At 36.0% G+C, this 14,588-nt stretch overlaps 1 protein-coding gene across 5 annotated transcripts in view; it reads right to left on the reverse strand.

Moving 5' to 3' along the window:
- Positions 1 to 14,588, reverse strand: part of MPHOSPH9 (M-phase phosphoprotein 9) — a 32,416-nt gene that overhangs the window by 2,458 nt on the left and 15,370 nt on the right. For 4 of the 5 annotated variants that reach the window (XM_030025210.2, XM_030025212.1, XM_041126111.1 and 1 more), the window contains 14 exons: positions 13,475 to 13,911; positions 12,351 to 12,509; positions 11,150 to 11,237; positions 10,121 to 10,336; positions 9,202 to 9,249; positions 8,767 to 8,831; positions 6,858 to 6,959; positions 5,116 to 5,253; positions 4,242 to 4,417; positions 3,296 to 3,460; positions 2,850 to 2,970; positions 1,933 to 2,036; positions 914 to 1,125; positions 301 to 369 (listed from right to left, as the gene is read on the reverse strand). In XM_030025210.2, coding sequence (XP_029881070.1) covers positions 301 to 369; positions 914 to 1,125; positions 1,933 to 2,036; positions 2,850 to 2,970; positions 3,296 to 3,460; positions 4,242 to 4,417; positions 5,116 to 5,253; positions 6,858 to 6,959; positions 8,767 to 8,831; positions 9,202 to 9,249; positions 10,121 to 10,336; positions 11,150 to 11,237; positions 12,351 to 12,509; positions 13,475 to 13,911 — 2,100 coding nt within the window. The remainder of the gene's footprint in view (positions 1 to 300; positions 370 to 913; positions 1,126 to 1,932; positions 2,037 to 2,849; positions 2,971 to 3,295; positions 3,461 to 4,241; positions 4,418 to 5,115; positions 5,254 to 6,857; positions 6,960 to 8,766; positions 8,832 to 9,201; positions 9,250 to 10,120; positions 10,337 to 11,149; positions 11,238 to 12,350; positions 12,510 to 13,474; positions 13,912 to 14,588) is intronic. The other variant, XM_041126112.1, reaches the window with a different exon arrangement.

A 14,588-nucleotide genomic window follows, 5' to 3' on the forward strand; every position in this document is an offset into this window, starting at 1 on the left:
TTTTCTGAATCACTTGCATACAAATGATCCAGACTTACACCTTTTACACAGCAGGTCAGAGTGTGTTTATAATTAACTTGCAGTAAATTCCTGATTATCTTCTAATGCAGTAATGTCTAGAAAATAGAGAAGAATCCTTCACACAGATTCAAAATTCAGCCATAATCAGGAACAATTCTCAGTGGTATAGAAAAATTCCCATAGTAATCATCCTTACTATATAGCGGAACTTTACACTATATAGTCTCAAGTTGTGGAATAGCAACTTAAGAGAACAGTCATATGTAGAAGCTTTTTCACCTGATTTAATCTTGCTTGCAAGGTCATTCTTCCACCAGAACATGGTATTCGACTCAATGCAGCCTCAATCTAATAACAGAAAATACTTCAGCTGTAAATTATAGTTTCAAGAGCCAATATAAGCCTTCCTAGCTCATCTTACAAAAAGAGAGGTGAGGTGTATAGATTACAGATACATGTCCAGTCTTGTTCTTAAACACTAACTTATGTTACCATAATACTGTGGCATACAAAACTGATACAAAAGTTAACATTCATAAGCAGACCCTCTCAAGGATCATTCTGAAGCGAGCACTCTTCATTGCCAGAATAAGCTTCCTTGTTTGAAAGGCTGATTTAAAGCATTGTCCATTAAGGAAGAAAGGAAATTCACTCCAACCCTTGCATTCACACTGTGTTTATGTTAAAGTGACTCTCCTTTAATGAAGTTAGGGACAGAAAAGGACTGGAGTATGGGAAGTAGAGCAGGGAATGATAATGGCGCATTCCTAGGGTAACACTAGAAATTGTGCATGAATTTCAGCCATGCATTGCATAGGTATATGGCTACTTCCCTCACCTCTCATACAACAATTATGTTTTGTCACAACTTGAAAATAAAAATAATCTTTGCCTGTTGCTTTTCTTGAGTCAGCTCATCAAAAAGCCTCTCTGTTTCAGCCAGAGTCTTAATCCTTGCTGCGTATTTGAAGTCTCCTTCACAAGATGATAGCACTGGCTCGTATTTTTGTGCTACACCCCTCTCGTCCCAAGCTGTCGCTTTCTTCATTCCAGTACTGACAGATTCAGCACACGAGCTGTGTCTCACACCTGAATGCTGCCTTCCTATCAACGAAACAGGGGTCTTTTTATTTGTTTTGTAATTGCCTGTGAAATTACTACATAGGACAGAAAAAGAAACTAATACCAAGAAAAGCAGTGTGATGAAGGTATATAAGCTGAGGATAGTAATGAGCAAAGCCTCTTTAGCTTGCCTTAAACAAACCTCCCAGAAGAATGCAAAACATTTGTATGGGTCATCTTTCAAGTGATCTTTATAACACAGCATATTTTTTGGTTAACAAACAGAATACCGTACTGTGTTAATTAGGAATTACTTTTACTGGTACAACATTACTAAATATCACCAAGTAGACTAGCTGTCATGAAAACACTAGTCTAAATAAATGCATTAATAAAAAGCAAAAGCAGAACATTGTGACAAGAATTACAAAAGTGAGAAAAGCTTTGGTTCAATCAATCATTTAAAAAATCTGAAACAACTGGCTTTATTATAGTTACTCTTTGCTATCTGTAATGCAATGTTTAGCAACAGAATTTTATTAGTATGACTGACTATGTACATCTTAATATAGACCCTACTAAGATATACATTGTACAGCTGAGTTAAGCATAGGAAAACATATTGCCCTGCTTTCTCAATTTAATTATTTTTGTTGTTCCATTGTGTTTATGCACACACACATATACATAAAAATAAAATACTGTAAGAATGGTATTTCTCTGTCTACAGGAATAAGACAAGAGTCAGAGGATTTCTAAAAGTTGGACTTCACAGAGTAAAATGTCAGCTTTCTATTTAAGCAGCTGTTACCAATGTAGAAGAAATTATGGTAAAGAAATAAAGATTACCTTCTACATCATCTAATGAGAGAAACTGGAGTCTTTTTCTTGGATTATTGTGCTGTAAAGTAGATGTTGGACCAGTTTCCATGTCATCTAGAAGTATATCAAATCTACAGAGCAGGAAGCACACAACAATTACTTGCTAGAAATCATGTATCAAGCAATACAATATTCTCTACTTTTTCACGTTTTGGTTAAATAAACAATTTTTTTATAAAACAATTTCTCTCTCACAGGCATTGCAAGTCTTCTGATTACTGCTCATAGTACCATACCCCAATGTACTCCTATTTGCACACACCAAAATACCTCATTCATGTGACTTTCTTTCAGCAGGCCAAGCTATCACTCCCAAACACAGTGAGCTCCCATGTTGTCATCCTCAGGAACCATCAAAGTGGTGCTAGAAATGTCCTCTTCCTCATGCACGTGTCCTACACTTTGATCTCACAGGTAAGTATGTTCTCAAACTCTACAAGCCTTGCCAAGCAAAGATCTCTACAGAAACTATAGTATCTAGTACAGTTAGCAGAAAGTTAAGTTTATGTATTTTTTAACATGCTTTTAGGTGCCATGACAGGTAGGTAGATACTACTTTCAACTTTTATTTACATCTCTTGATAAGCGGCACATAGATCTGGACTTACTCCACAGAACACTTCTTCTATAACTTCTTTGTCACTGATCAGCGTTGTGTCAATAGTAAACCCAACATCTCATCTTGGTGAATGCTAAAGACAGGAAATCATTCTAGATTTTTCTTGCCAGATTTTAAAAAGTAAAACTTGCTTTATATTCAGAAATCTTCATATGGCTCATTTTCTAGGACTTTCAATGAACAAGAAACAGCAGCATTAAGCCTGCATAAACATACTGCTGCTGTAATAATGATCAGAACACAATTGTATTCACAAGACCCGTACCTTGTCATTGTGTTTTCATTTTTGCTAAGCAAATGGCTAAAACCAGGAGAGAGGTTTTCTTTTGGAGATCGTTTTGGGCTGTATGTCACAGACACTGGTGCCAACATTATCTCTCTTCTTGCTGCAAAAGACAAAGTATGTTTAACTACTAAAACTTCTCCCAATGCAGTATCTCCCACTCATGATGAGATGCTTACATCTGAAAAGAATGCTTTTCAAAGCTGTCTACATGTTTCTTTAAATTAGATGAACAGTGCATCACATCATAGAAAAATGAAAATAAATTTAGAATTCTCATGTTTTCTATGATTATAGACAAGTTTGTTTTTCAGACTGTTCGAATAATGCAGAAATCCTACCTTTATTTTTGTTTCTTCTAGAGCAGTCTTTCATTATTTGCTTCTACTTTTTGAGTAACACAAACCAAACTTCAGAAAAGCACTTACTTGGAGTATTCGATTTTCTGTTTGAAGGAGGAAGGGACGACGACCTCTGGCCAGAAGGGGAGCTGTACCGTTTCGGTCTGTGTTGGTCTTTACCTTTCTCTGGGGATTGGTTAGCAACTAAAGAAGTTTCAACAAACCCAACAGTTTGACGTCGATTTGTTGTTTCTAATTAAAAGGAAAAAGTTATTATGTTAATCAATTTTTTTCAATGCAAGAACTCACAAATATTCTTCTGTACTCAGCTTTTACTGTACAAAGAGTGCACTTAGTCTGCCTCACGTCAACGTATTTGTGCTGTTTTGCTCAAGTCTCGCTTCCTGCTCATCATATTCATGAAGCAGATAGTTTAACTCATGAAAATGGATGCTTTGCAGTGCACGTAGGAGAAATGATGCTAAATAACACTGATTTAATAAAGAAACAGTGGAAAGCAGGACAAAAGCATCTTTGGGGAAAGAGGGTTGGAGTACCTACCTGAACCAAGAATATAAGCATTTAAGAAAGACTCAATGTTTTCTAATTACAAGGCTTCCAAAATCAGTGTTGTTACAACAGCTCAGTGCAGTCCTACAGTACACATGCCAGCTTTCTTAAAACCACTCTGATACACCACGAGAACAAAGCCAAACTGGATGTACAGCCAGCCAGAGCTTTGTTAGGACTCCATTAACTGTGTATAAATACTGGGATATTCTTAGAAAAAGGGCACTAACTACACTCTAGCTTAATACCTCACAGCTACCTTTGCATTCCCTCTATTTTAAACAAGTCACTTAGATGTTTCATTTTGAATTTTCTCAGGAAAACTCCAGAAGTTTGCATGCTAAAACTGTTTTTATCCCATCACGCAAGCCTGATGGACTTTAATGCTGAGAATAACAAAACCAAAAGACATGCAAAGAAAAGCCAGTAAAGACAAGTTCAGGAATATAAAAATAAAAGTTACTAGCTGATGTGTCTTCTTTTTCTGTCTGTGTACCCCAATCTTTAAATGCTTTTCCTTCTTCAAGTTCTTTAAAGGCTTTTATAATTGGTGCTTCTGACATCTCATTTTCTTTCTTGTCTACTGTGTTTGTTGAAGAGTCTTCTTGTGAGGAGTTTTTTTCAGGAGGAGAATGGTGCCTTAAAGCATGTGAGGCGGTGGAAGGAAAAAAAGATCAAATTTTTTTACTTTATTTCATATATCCAAATACTAGCTGAATAAACAAAAACCTGGAGGAATTTAGTTTGAGATTTACAGTCATCAAACCAAGAATTTTAAGGGTGCTTTTTAATTTCAGCCAAGAACCTCAGACGACTGTGCTACAGCCAACTCAAGAATCTAAAGTTGAACAGTGTGAGTTAAATTTGGTGACTTGACATGTTCTTAGAACTAAATACAACCTGACAGCAGCTTTAGACACTTCTGAGTAAGAAGGCAAACTACTAAATTACACCCTAAATTACACCTGAAGCTTCACACTGGTGAAAAGCTGCAGCCAACCACTACAGCTCGCATCCAATACAACAGAGCACACTGTGTCCAAACTCAACTAGACAGAAACACGGAGAGCGTAAAGACAGCGGTGCAAGATACAGTTGAAGCTTTCTGATATTTCAAGGAAGGTACTGAAGACTGCTGCTGCTTGCTTCTTAGAAGGTTAGTGAAGCAAGAAAGCTGTTTGTTTTTAAGGAATTGTATAGCATCTACAACACTGAGAAATTTTTTTAGACCTCTATTTTACAACTACAAAAACCTAAAAATATGAATCTAGTCAATTCTGGATAAAACTGTTTTTAGAACTTTACATCATAGTGGAGACTGAAGGAAACGAACTCACCTGGAAGGAATACAGGTTTCTTCTAATCGGTTATCTTTGGGGCCTTCCTGGACTTCCAAAGGCTGGCCAGTGAAGATTGAATACTCCGCTCCTGGTATCAACCACTTTCGCCTGCTGACATCAGGAGTTGCCAACTTGCTGTGGGAACAAAAAACTTCAAAATTATGAAAGACTTTGGAATTTTTTCTTTTTTTTTAATTTAAGGAAAAAAATTAAGAAAATCCAGCTATTTATTCTAGTTAAACAGAAACAGTAACAAATATACAATAGACTTGTAAATACTGTGGAAAAATAACCACTTTTTAAAACATGTTTGTAAAGTAAAAATAAAATATTAACAAAAAAAAAATCATATGTTGAGGTTTCAGTCTAAATTACACAATATGCTCAGAATGCAGAACTCCACAAAGATCTTCTTACAATTTAATCCTGCTTACTCAGACCGAGGTTTGGATAACAAATAGTTCTCAACTAATTAAACAAAAACATTTTGTTGTAGATTACTCCAACAGTTCAGAGCATCTGACCCAGCTTTCCTTTTGACACCATTTATTAGAAAAATAAAAAATAAAAAATAAAAAACAAAAAACCCAAACAAGAAAAAGCCACTGTTGATGACCTGAGAGTGATAAATATTAACTAATAAGCATCAGTGAGTATATTATTATCTTGAAATATCAAAAGAAAGGTGTGATTTTTATCCACAGGAAAGTAGAAGGTAATTAGGAAAAAGAGTTCTTGTTTACACAAGCTATGAACCATAACTACTATTCTGTAAATCTATCCTGCTGTGCATTCAATTGGAATGAGGCTTTCTTCGAGCCTTTGAGATCAGTTAGGGGCAGACTAACTTCCAAATTCATACTGGCTTTTAGATCTTCCTCCCTGATGAACAGAGTCTATCTACCATGTTCAGGTCTTCCTTTTTTTCCTGTTCATTGTTGAGGGATCTTGTTCATAAATATTAAAATAGCTCTAAACAGAAATCTGTCCCTGTAATATATTAATACATAAATTTCTTGCATCTTCATAATCATCAAAAATCAGGTTCCCCCCAAAATACTACTGTTCAATATATACAAATGGACATCCACAAAACACATTACATTATCATTCTGTGCTTCACAGCATCAGTCCTGAACTGGGAGAGACACTGAAGAAGCCATAACTAAGTAATAAAAAACAAAGGGGGCAAAGCTTTTCAGGTCTTTAAAACATTTAAAAAAAAAACAAAACAAAACAAAAAAAAATGGAACACAGGCCAACTTTAATTTCCTTAACATAAATTCACAATTCAAACTAGAGTATGCATTCTAATTGAACTTCCACTCTACTCTCAGGATACCTGTACAAACTATATTTAGAAACATAAAAAGTAGTAATCAACCTTTCAAATCAATGACAAAGACACAAAGAAAACCTCCAATGTCTAACTGGACTATTAGATTTTATTCCCAAGATCTTTGTTGAGTATGGGAATCCCAATTCAGCTGCGCAGTTGAGACCTATCAAACACTCATTTGGGAAGACTAGAGACAGTCTGCCAAGTCACACATCTATTATCCAAAGTATTTATTTGTTTTTAATAATTTCTTGGCATGTGAAGTCTCTGGATTACGTCACGTGTTTAATCCAGTTTAGCCTACAGACTGACATCATCTTGATCCGTTTTTAGCCAAAACACATTAAAAAGTATTCTAAAACACATAACCTGTTTTCACATTGTTGGAACATTCACTTACTTGGCACAAGAAGTTCTTAAATGACTTTCGGTAATATGGCGAAGTTTCAGCATATTTTCATGTTCTACCTGCTTGAGCTGAGCTTCAAGTTTTGAAATTGTCCTAATGTGGAAGTAGCAAAGATGCATTATAAAATTATTTAAATGACATAAAAGATACATCATATTTCTTAGAGTTTACTCATTTTTATTCAGATATCCTAGGTGAAGCAGAAGAACAAGAGCAACTACTACATTTTTATCTGTCTATCTATCTAAATACATATATAAATATGTATTTGAATACTAAGTTAAATAAGTTAGGTAACCTAGCTAGAGAGACAGGACCAGGAGATGTTGCTGTGGATCAAAGCATTCACCTCAGAGGCGCTGGGGAAAACAAACCAAGAACATTTTTTTCTCCTTGAAATGATGTACTTATACAAAGGTCTCCCTGACTCTGGATTTAATGAGTGGCTCCATCTCCTGTGTGTCACTCAGGTAACTCCACCAATCTGCTGCTCAGGCTCTTCACATGATTTTCCTCTCTCCCACATATTGCAGTCCACATCTTCAGTGAACTAGCCCTCGACAATGCAACACAATCTTAGGCATTCCCTACTTGAAGAAGAGAAATACAGGTTTTTGGAGCAGGATATAAAAATCTCCTTTTCCACTACAGTTTCCCCAGTCTGGAATGGTCCCTAGCTAGCAGCACTGAGAATCAGGCAGGAAAAAAAGAGAAGCACCAATAGAAATACTTCACTGAACTATCTTCACACTGTCTTCATTTCCTCAACAGTTCCAATAAAAATTGAAGGCAGAGTGGTTTTGGCTTCCTTCTATTCCTTTCTTAAATTCTTCCTATTCATTATTTCTACTTTTCTTCTTGAAAAATCAGGGGATCTGAGCAGCAAAGGAATGCACTGTGACATCTCCCAAGCATCGTATTTGCTATTTTTCTGGTTTTGGCTGAATACTATGCACAGGTTAATGCCTGGTGGCAATGACATTTGGAATGAATTTAGATGTGAAACTTGTAGCCACATTTCTAGAAGAATCATCAAAAACGACGCATTAAAAAAAACAAAACTTCCTAACAGTCTGGGTTTCAGCTGCTCATGTAAAAACATAAAAGGAAATTATGACAGCATATACACACAAAAGAAGCTCAAACAGAGATGAATGACGTGAAACATCACCTTATTACAGTCCTACAATGTCTGCCCTAGAGACCTCTCAGATGTTCTCTCCCCCCACCTCTATAGATTTCCCTGAGCAAGTGTGCTGTTTAACACCCTTGACAAGGAATGGCTGAGAAATCGCAAACTAGAGGATATGTTTGTATCTGTAAAGCCCTTGATGGTCACGTACATCTTGCCTAGGGCCTACCCAGAAAGCATAAAAGCTCAATGGATTTCTGTTCTCCCAGCCAAAAAATAGATCCGGGTAGCATGAGGGACATCCACAGGAGGTATTATTCCTGCTCTATACATGGAACAGCTTTCTGTCCTTTATTCATGCCTAGGAGCCATAATCTTGAACAGCAAACTCCTGTCAACATCCTTGCTCCTGAAAACCAGAACAGAGACTGGTTAGCTGAAGCTGGGTGTTCCTGAGAGGAAAACTGTAGCAGTAAAAAGCTTGAGCAGTGGACTGGCTGGGCTAGCTAAGTGACAACCATCAGAAAGCAAGCTATTAATTACATCCCACTGGAAGACATTGTGATTGAGGAAGTAGAAAAAACCACATATCCTAAAATAACAAGATTTTTACAGTATGTACAAAGTAACATGAAGCAACATGAAATGCTTCATTTAGATGCAATTAAACTTGCAAGATCTACAGCCTTCATAACCTAGGAGTAAATGCTTAGGCCATGGCCTGTATTTCATATGGTTAAAATAATAATAAGACAGTTTCACATTTACCTTTTCAAATCAGAAATCTGCGTGTTTGCATCAAGCAATTTGTTTTCAGTTGTATTTAATGTATCCTACAAGTACACAAGGAAACAAGTAAAAAGCCTAGAAACTACAGAAGTGTATTAAAAGAAAAAACGAGTAACTCTACAACAGTCTTGAAAACAATACATTAAATACACCTCCCTATTGGAAAAGGAAGTCCATTAAATTTCTTTGGCTTTGACTTTGCAGTATTTTTGCTGTCTGTGACTGGAAAATAATACATTCCAAACGCCCTCCTTTTCCCTCCAGGGTTCTGAAGATGTAGTAAGAAGCTATCAGTTAAAATAACTATGGATCTTTCCGTTTGATCTTTTTCAGAATACTTAATTCAGTTAATTCTATGGCACATTATCACATATTTTGCATGTTTGTTTTTTTAATTAACTAGCATGTACTTACCTTCACTCTTTCATGTTCTTTTCCAAGGGACTCATATTCTCCTAAAAGCTAAAACAAAACAAAACAAAGAACACAGAAACCCACACTGAGACCATATACAATTAACAGTTTTGTTGACTGCTGTAAAATCATCTAATTGCTTGTCTAACATATGCAGAAGCACTACAGGGGATACAGTGTATACTTTAACAGTATTTGTTAAGTTCTAGCGTCTTCTAATTGGAACAAAAAGTTATAGACAAGACAAGACAGACCTACTTACACAATGTACTTCTAATTTTCAAATTATTTATCTCTAAAGAAACTGAAGGAGACGAATGAACCAGTAAAAGTCCTCACTGACTTTAAAGCTGACTTTGTATTTTGAAATTTTAATTGTAAAAAAAGGAGTTAAAGCATGAAGTAGCTTTTCCAGCTAATACCCATTTTGCCAGTCCAGTTAAATGTTCATAAAGCTATTACTGAAGAATCAGAGGAACACTTTCTTTGATTCAGCCTAAAATCATACACAATTAACAGTTTTAGCAAGTTGTGATGGCTTATGAAAAATTCAGTCCATCCCCACTAAGCTTGAGAGGAAAAAATAACTTTCTAAAATAACTTTCTGGAATACCTCCAAAAATAAAATTAACTAATAGCACGTAGAGTAATACAATACCTGAGACAGACTATGACAACTGTTATCACATCAAGTACACACTTGCTGCCTTAAATAATTGTTTTTAAATATCTATTAGGTCCATAGTATCACCTAACACCTAGCCTACTAAGTAGTCAGCTAAATATTTTCTGTTCTCTTAGTTGTGCATTAAGACTTTACAATAGTAAACTTTTGAGTAGTTTTCCAAAACACCCAGGACTTGCTGTGTTCCTAACGTGCTGTGCAACTGCAAACACCATTGCCCATTTTCTTTCTTACATTTTGAAACATTTTGTTTTCTTCCTTTAGCCTTGTGTTTTTATTATCAGATAACTTATAAGCCTTTTCAAACGCTTCCTCTAGATCTTTAAGCCTCGATTTTAGTCGACTGATAGTGTTATCCTTCTCTTTATTATTTGTGCGCATTTCTTCAATACGTTCTTGCAAAACTTTGGAAGTGTTACTGACTGCATAAAAGCGTTCTCTCCAATCTGCCTGTAGGAGAAAAAACATTCATTATAATGCTTACCTAGCAGATTTTTTATTTCAGTACAAAGCATAATCTAAAATAATCTAAATAGAAAACAAGGGTACATCTGCACATGAACTAAACAAGAATTTTTTTCATTTCTGTGATGTATAAAGAATGAAAATGGAGACTAAAAACCCAAAAGATGTATTTATTTCATAGGACTTAAAATATCTAGAGATTAGGCCTCTAATCCCAGCTGATTGTCTTGCTTCCCAGCATAGAAAAATGTCTAAAAAAGGTGGAATGAATTAGTCTCTCCAGGTGTCTAACTTCCATGACAAAGTGTCCTGTTCTTTGACCGATAAACACAGCTATGCAGTCATAAACAAACTGGTCTGACCTAGCCAGAAAGACTGTATAAATATACTTAAAAGAATATTTTTGCCCCAGTGCAGATGAGATTTGCTTTTATCACAGCTCTAATAAGAAATAAAAAAGAAAGTAATTAAAACAAGATAAACTTAAAAAAAAAAATCTAAAGAGAGACATCATAAACACATCACAATATTTCACTCTTAACCTTTGTTTGATCCCTGCTAACCTTGAAAGGTCGTTCGTAAGCAAAAGCGATGATGATTCAAGTAGGGAGTCTTAAGAAACTCAGCTAGGAAAGTCACTAGTGTAACATAGTAACATATTGGCTGATGTCATATATTAAGAAGAAAGGTTGAAAATAAAAAGAAAGATATGGAAACACAGATCACGTTAATAATGAACAAGTGCATTCTCTTAAATCAAGTTGCTTTTTAACTAAAAGGGTAAGAACATATACTTACCACTTGCTTTTCTAGCATATTATTCTTATTTTCAAGGGCTTTTATGCGAGCACTTCCTTCATTCAGAGCTGCATCTAATTGGTCACACCTATTTAGAACATACAGGTTACAAAAATCTCTTGAAATTTTAAAATATTAAATCTACATTTATAGCTTTCTTTCCTTCCTCAAGCATCCCGATGAATTTTGGTGCCCAGCCTGTGACCTTCTCCCCTAGTCCTCAGCCACTGCAGCAAGCACCCAGCATCTCTGCTCCAAAGGGCTGTGGTGCTCTTGGTGGGCAAGCAGCAAACTGGGAACACGTGCAGAGACTCCAGATGGCTCAGTGCATAAGAGCTGCAGAACCAAAAGCAGCTGAGATGCACCAGAGCAGAGTTCCACTTCAGCTAATTGATGATGCTGTGTGATAATTAATGACTGAAATCACATCGCAAGCTACTTTAACTCAATAAATGACTGCTCAGAAGTCACTTTTACTAGTTAGAACACACTAGCGCTGGAAGGTAAGTACAAAAGACTCCCAGCTACCCAGACACTTTTTCAATTATTCTGAAGGACATGAATTTTCTAATGTATTTTAGCTGTCTAAATTTGCAATATGTATTTTGACCGGCAATAATTATATAAAAATCACATAGAACTTCTACATATAGCAAACATTCAAGCTATATCTAATGGAATATACAGGTGAGGCACACAGACTCCAGTACTAATAGCTGGTCAAAGAGCACTGACTGGGAAATTGGCTTTATAAAGCCACCAATGAATTCAAGACTGGTCCTATATCATGTATAGTTTTGACATGAAAGGTAAAGAAGGATGACGTTCACCAGCACGACAGGCAAGCACTATCTTACAACATAGATAGTTCCATTACAAATTGCTTAGGACTACCTCTGCCTACCAGCCTTTCTTGAGCAAAACTTATACTGGCTTCAGCAAAAATCAGGTCAAACAAGACCTCTGGTCCAAACATCACCCTTGTTGCCTTACAACAATTTTAAACTCATCTTAAACAGTTGCATTAAATAGTGCAAAATTTATATTTAATAGGAAAATATTAGCATCATAGACACATGAAATCTTCAGAATTGAAGAGTAACATAAACTTTTCAAGATATTCTAAACAAGCATACTCAGTCTTTAAAGTGGAAAGAATATCATGTAACAGAGGAATAGGACAAGTAAGGGCAAACAGTACCTGTCAGCAAGATTTTGATTGATTTTCTTCAAGTCTTCAGATGAAGCAGTTTTATGGCTTGCCTCTAGCTGCTGTTTTAAGCTATGTATCTCAGAATCATAGTAGGCTCGTAGATCAGCTATGTGTCGAGCATGTTTTTCCCTCAAGTTCTGCCTAATCCTATTTTCAAAATTAAGAACAAAAAAAATTTCCAGCTATCCACATGACCATGCATTGCTGTATTCATTCACACATAATGAACTCAGCATACAGATCTCGCCTACAGAACTTCGTTGCATTCAAATTAAAGCAAAGAAAGCTTCATCATCTAAGGCAGTGGTGTCAGACACCTAAGGCTTGCATAGAAGTCTTCATATTAATACAAATATTAATAATAATAATATATACAAATACAATACAAAGCTTTACAAAAATCTCTTCTCTCCTTTGCTATGCACTACAAACTATGCATGTAAAATTAAAATAGGAAAACCCAAACATTGAACTATCTTGAAACCAAGACCCCTACATAAGCCCTCACACATGGAATATATGCCATGTCTGCTTGTCCATGTGCAAATCATGAGAGCTTCAATAGGAAAAATAAATATCCCCCATTCACTAAGTACAGTAATTCTGTGCTTCTCACACCCTTTCACTCTAAATAGGAATACATAACCCCCACAGAACTTTGAACTCTCTGCCTAAATTAACTCCCTCATACAGCCTATGAAGGAAGTATGTATTTTTGTTCTAACACATAAAAAGAAATAACCAAAGCATTAAAGCATCAAAAATTATTCTGCCTTCCAGTTAAGGCTTTGACATCCAAGGAAGACACAGCACAAATATTGTGCCTTAGATTAAACAGTACGGTCTAAAGAAGATTAAATAGTACAGTCTAAAGAAAGACAATTGTAAGAAGTGGAAAAATGACTGTTCTATTTGTACACCATCTGTACTTCAGGGGAGAAAAAAGAATTTAGGAAAAAAGGTGGGGAAAAAAAAAAAGCAGCAATGTCCAGCTATGTTCTAACCAAACAAAACTCACATATTTTGTTCATTTTACTGGTATTGTTAAGTTTCACTTCTTTCAAGAAAGTGCCAACTCTACGACTTTTAAAAAAGAAAAAAAAATTACTTACTTTGACATTATCACAGGATCTTCAACAGATGTCACTGAAAGACTATATTCTGGCAAACTGTTGTCAGCACACTGAGTAATAGAAGACGGAGTTAGAGTCAGTGTTTCTTCCTCCTCAGTGTTGACTAAATTATCATTATTAGCATCCGTATATGCCATTGGAAAGGGACAGCTTGTCTTATTTTCATTTTGGAATGGGTGATTTCTCCAGAGATCCAAATGCACAGCACTACTGCTGGCAGGATATTTTGGAGAATCATCTAACTGAGATGAATTACTTGTCTGTGAAAAAGTGTCTGTGTCACAATGACTTGAAAATCCGGGCTCTGCCATAGAGTCTGGAGAAAAAGGAGTAGTGTCTTCAGGAATACTGAAAGAACAGCGTCCTGGGTTCTGCTGACCTGGTTTCATATGCAGGGTTGGGTCCAACGTCAAGATCTAGGAAATAAGTTATAATGCTAAAAAAACCTGTGATTTAACTTTTTTTCTTGCTAATGGCGTTTAATCTGAAGACATTAGTAATCCATATAATATATTGCAGGAATTATATTGAATATTACTACAATTGTTCGGTAGTGACCAGCAAGATGAAGGGGCCTGTAACAGTCTAGATGATGATACATATTCCCAATGTTTGCAACTTGAATTTTGAAGTTTCCATTAAGAATAAAAGACATATCTAACATCTGTAGCTGTCTACAAAACCTTTGAAATTTCAGTTATGTAAATAGAAGGACTAGGATGTCTGCTTGTAGGTTGAAACAGTAACTTTGTACAGTTATGAAAATCACTTCATGGATTATATAAACAAGATAGTCACATAGTAGCCATCATTACTGGATTTTGTACAGGACTGAAAGCTGTATAAAGAAACAGATATGACAAAGAATATTTCCACAACCTGTGCCTCTGCTGTTTCACCAGTGGAATTAACTTGTCCTGTGGGAAGCAGTAAGAAAACCCTGCTTCTGCGACTGCAGTTCCACGTGCGTTTCATCAGCTGCAGCCTCAGCATAAGCAGATTCATCGCTGCGCCATCCTCAAGGTTGTGCGGCAAGGGTGCCTGTTTACCCAGGGTATTCTTAGAGGTTCTTTTCAGCTGGATCCCTTCCCAG

Source organism: Aquila chrysaetos, chromosome 9 (assembly GCF_900496995.4).
Source record: "Aquila chrysaetos chrysaetos chromosome 9, bAquChr1.4, whole genome shotgun sequence".
Lineage (NCBI taxonomy): Eukaryota > Metazoa > Chordata > Aves > Accipitriformes > Accipitridae > Aquila > Aquila chrysaetos.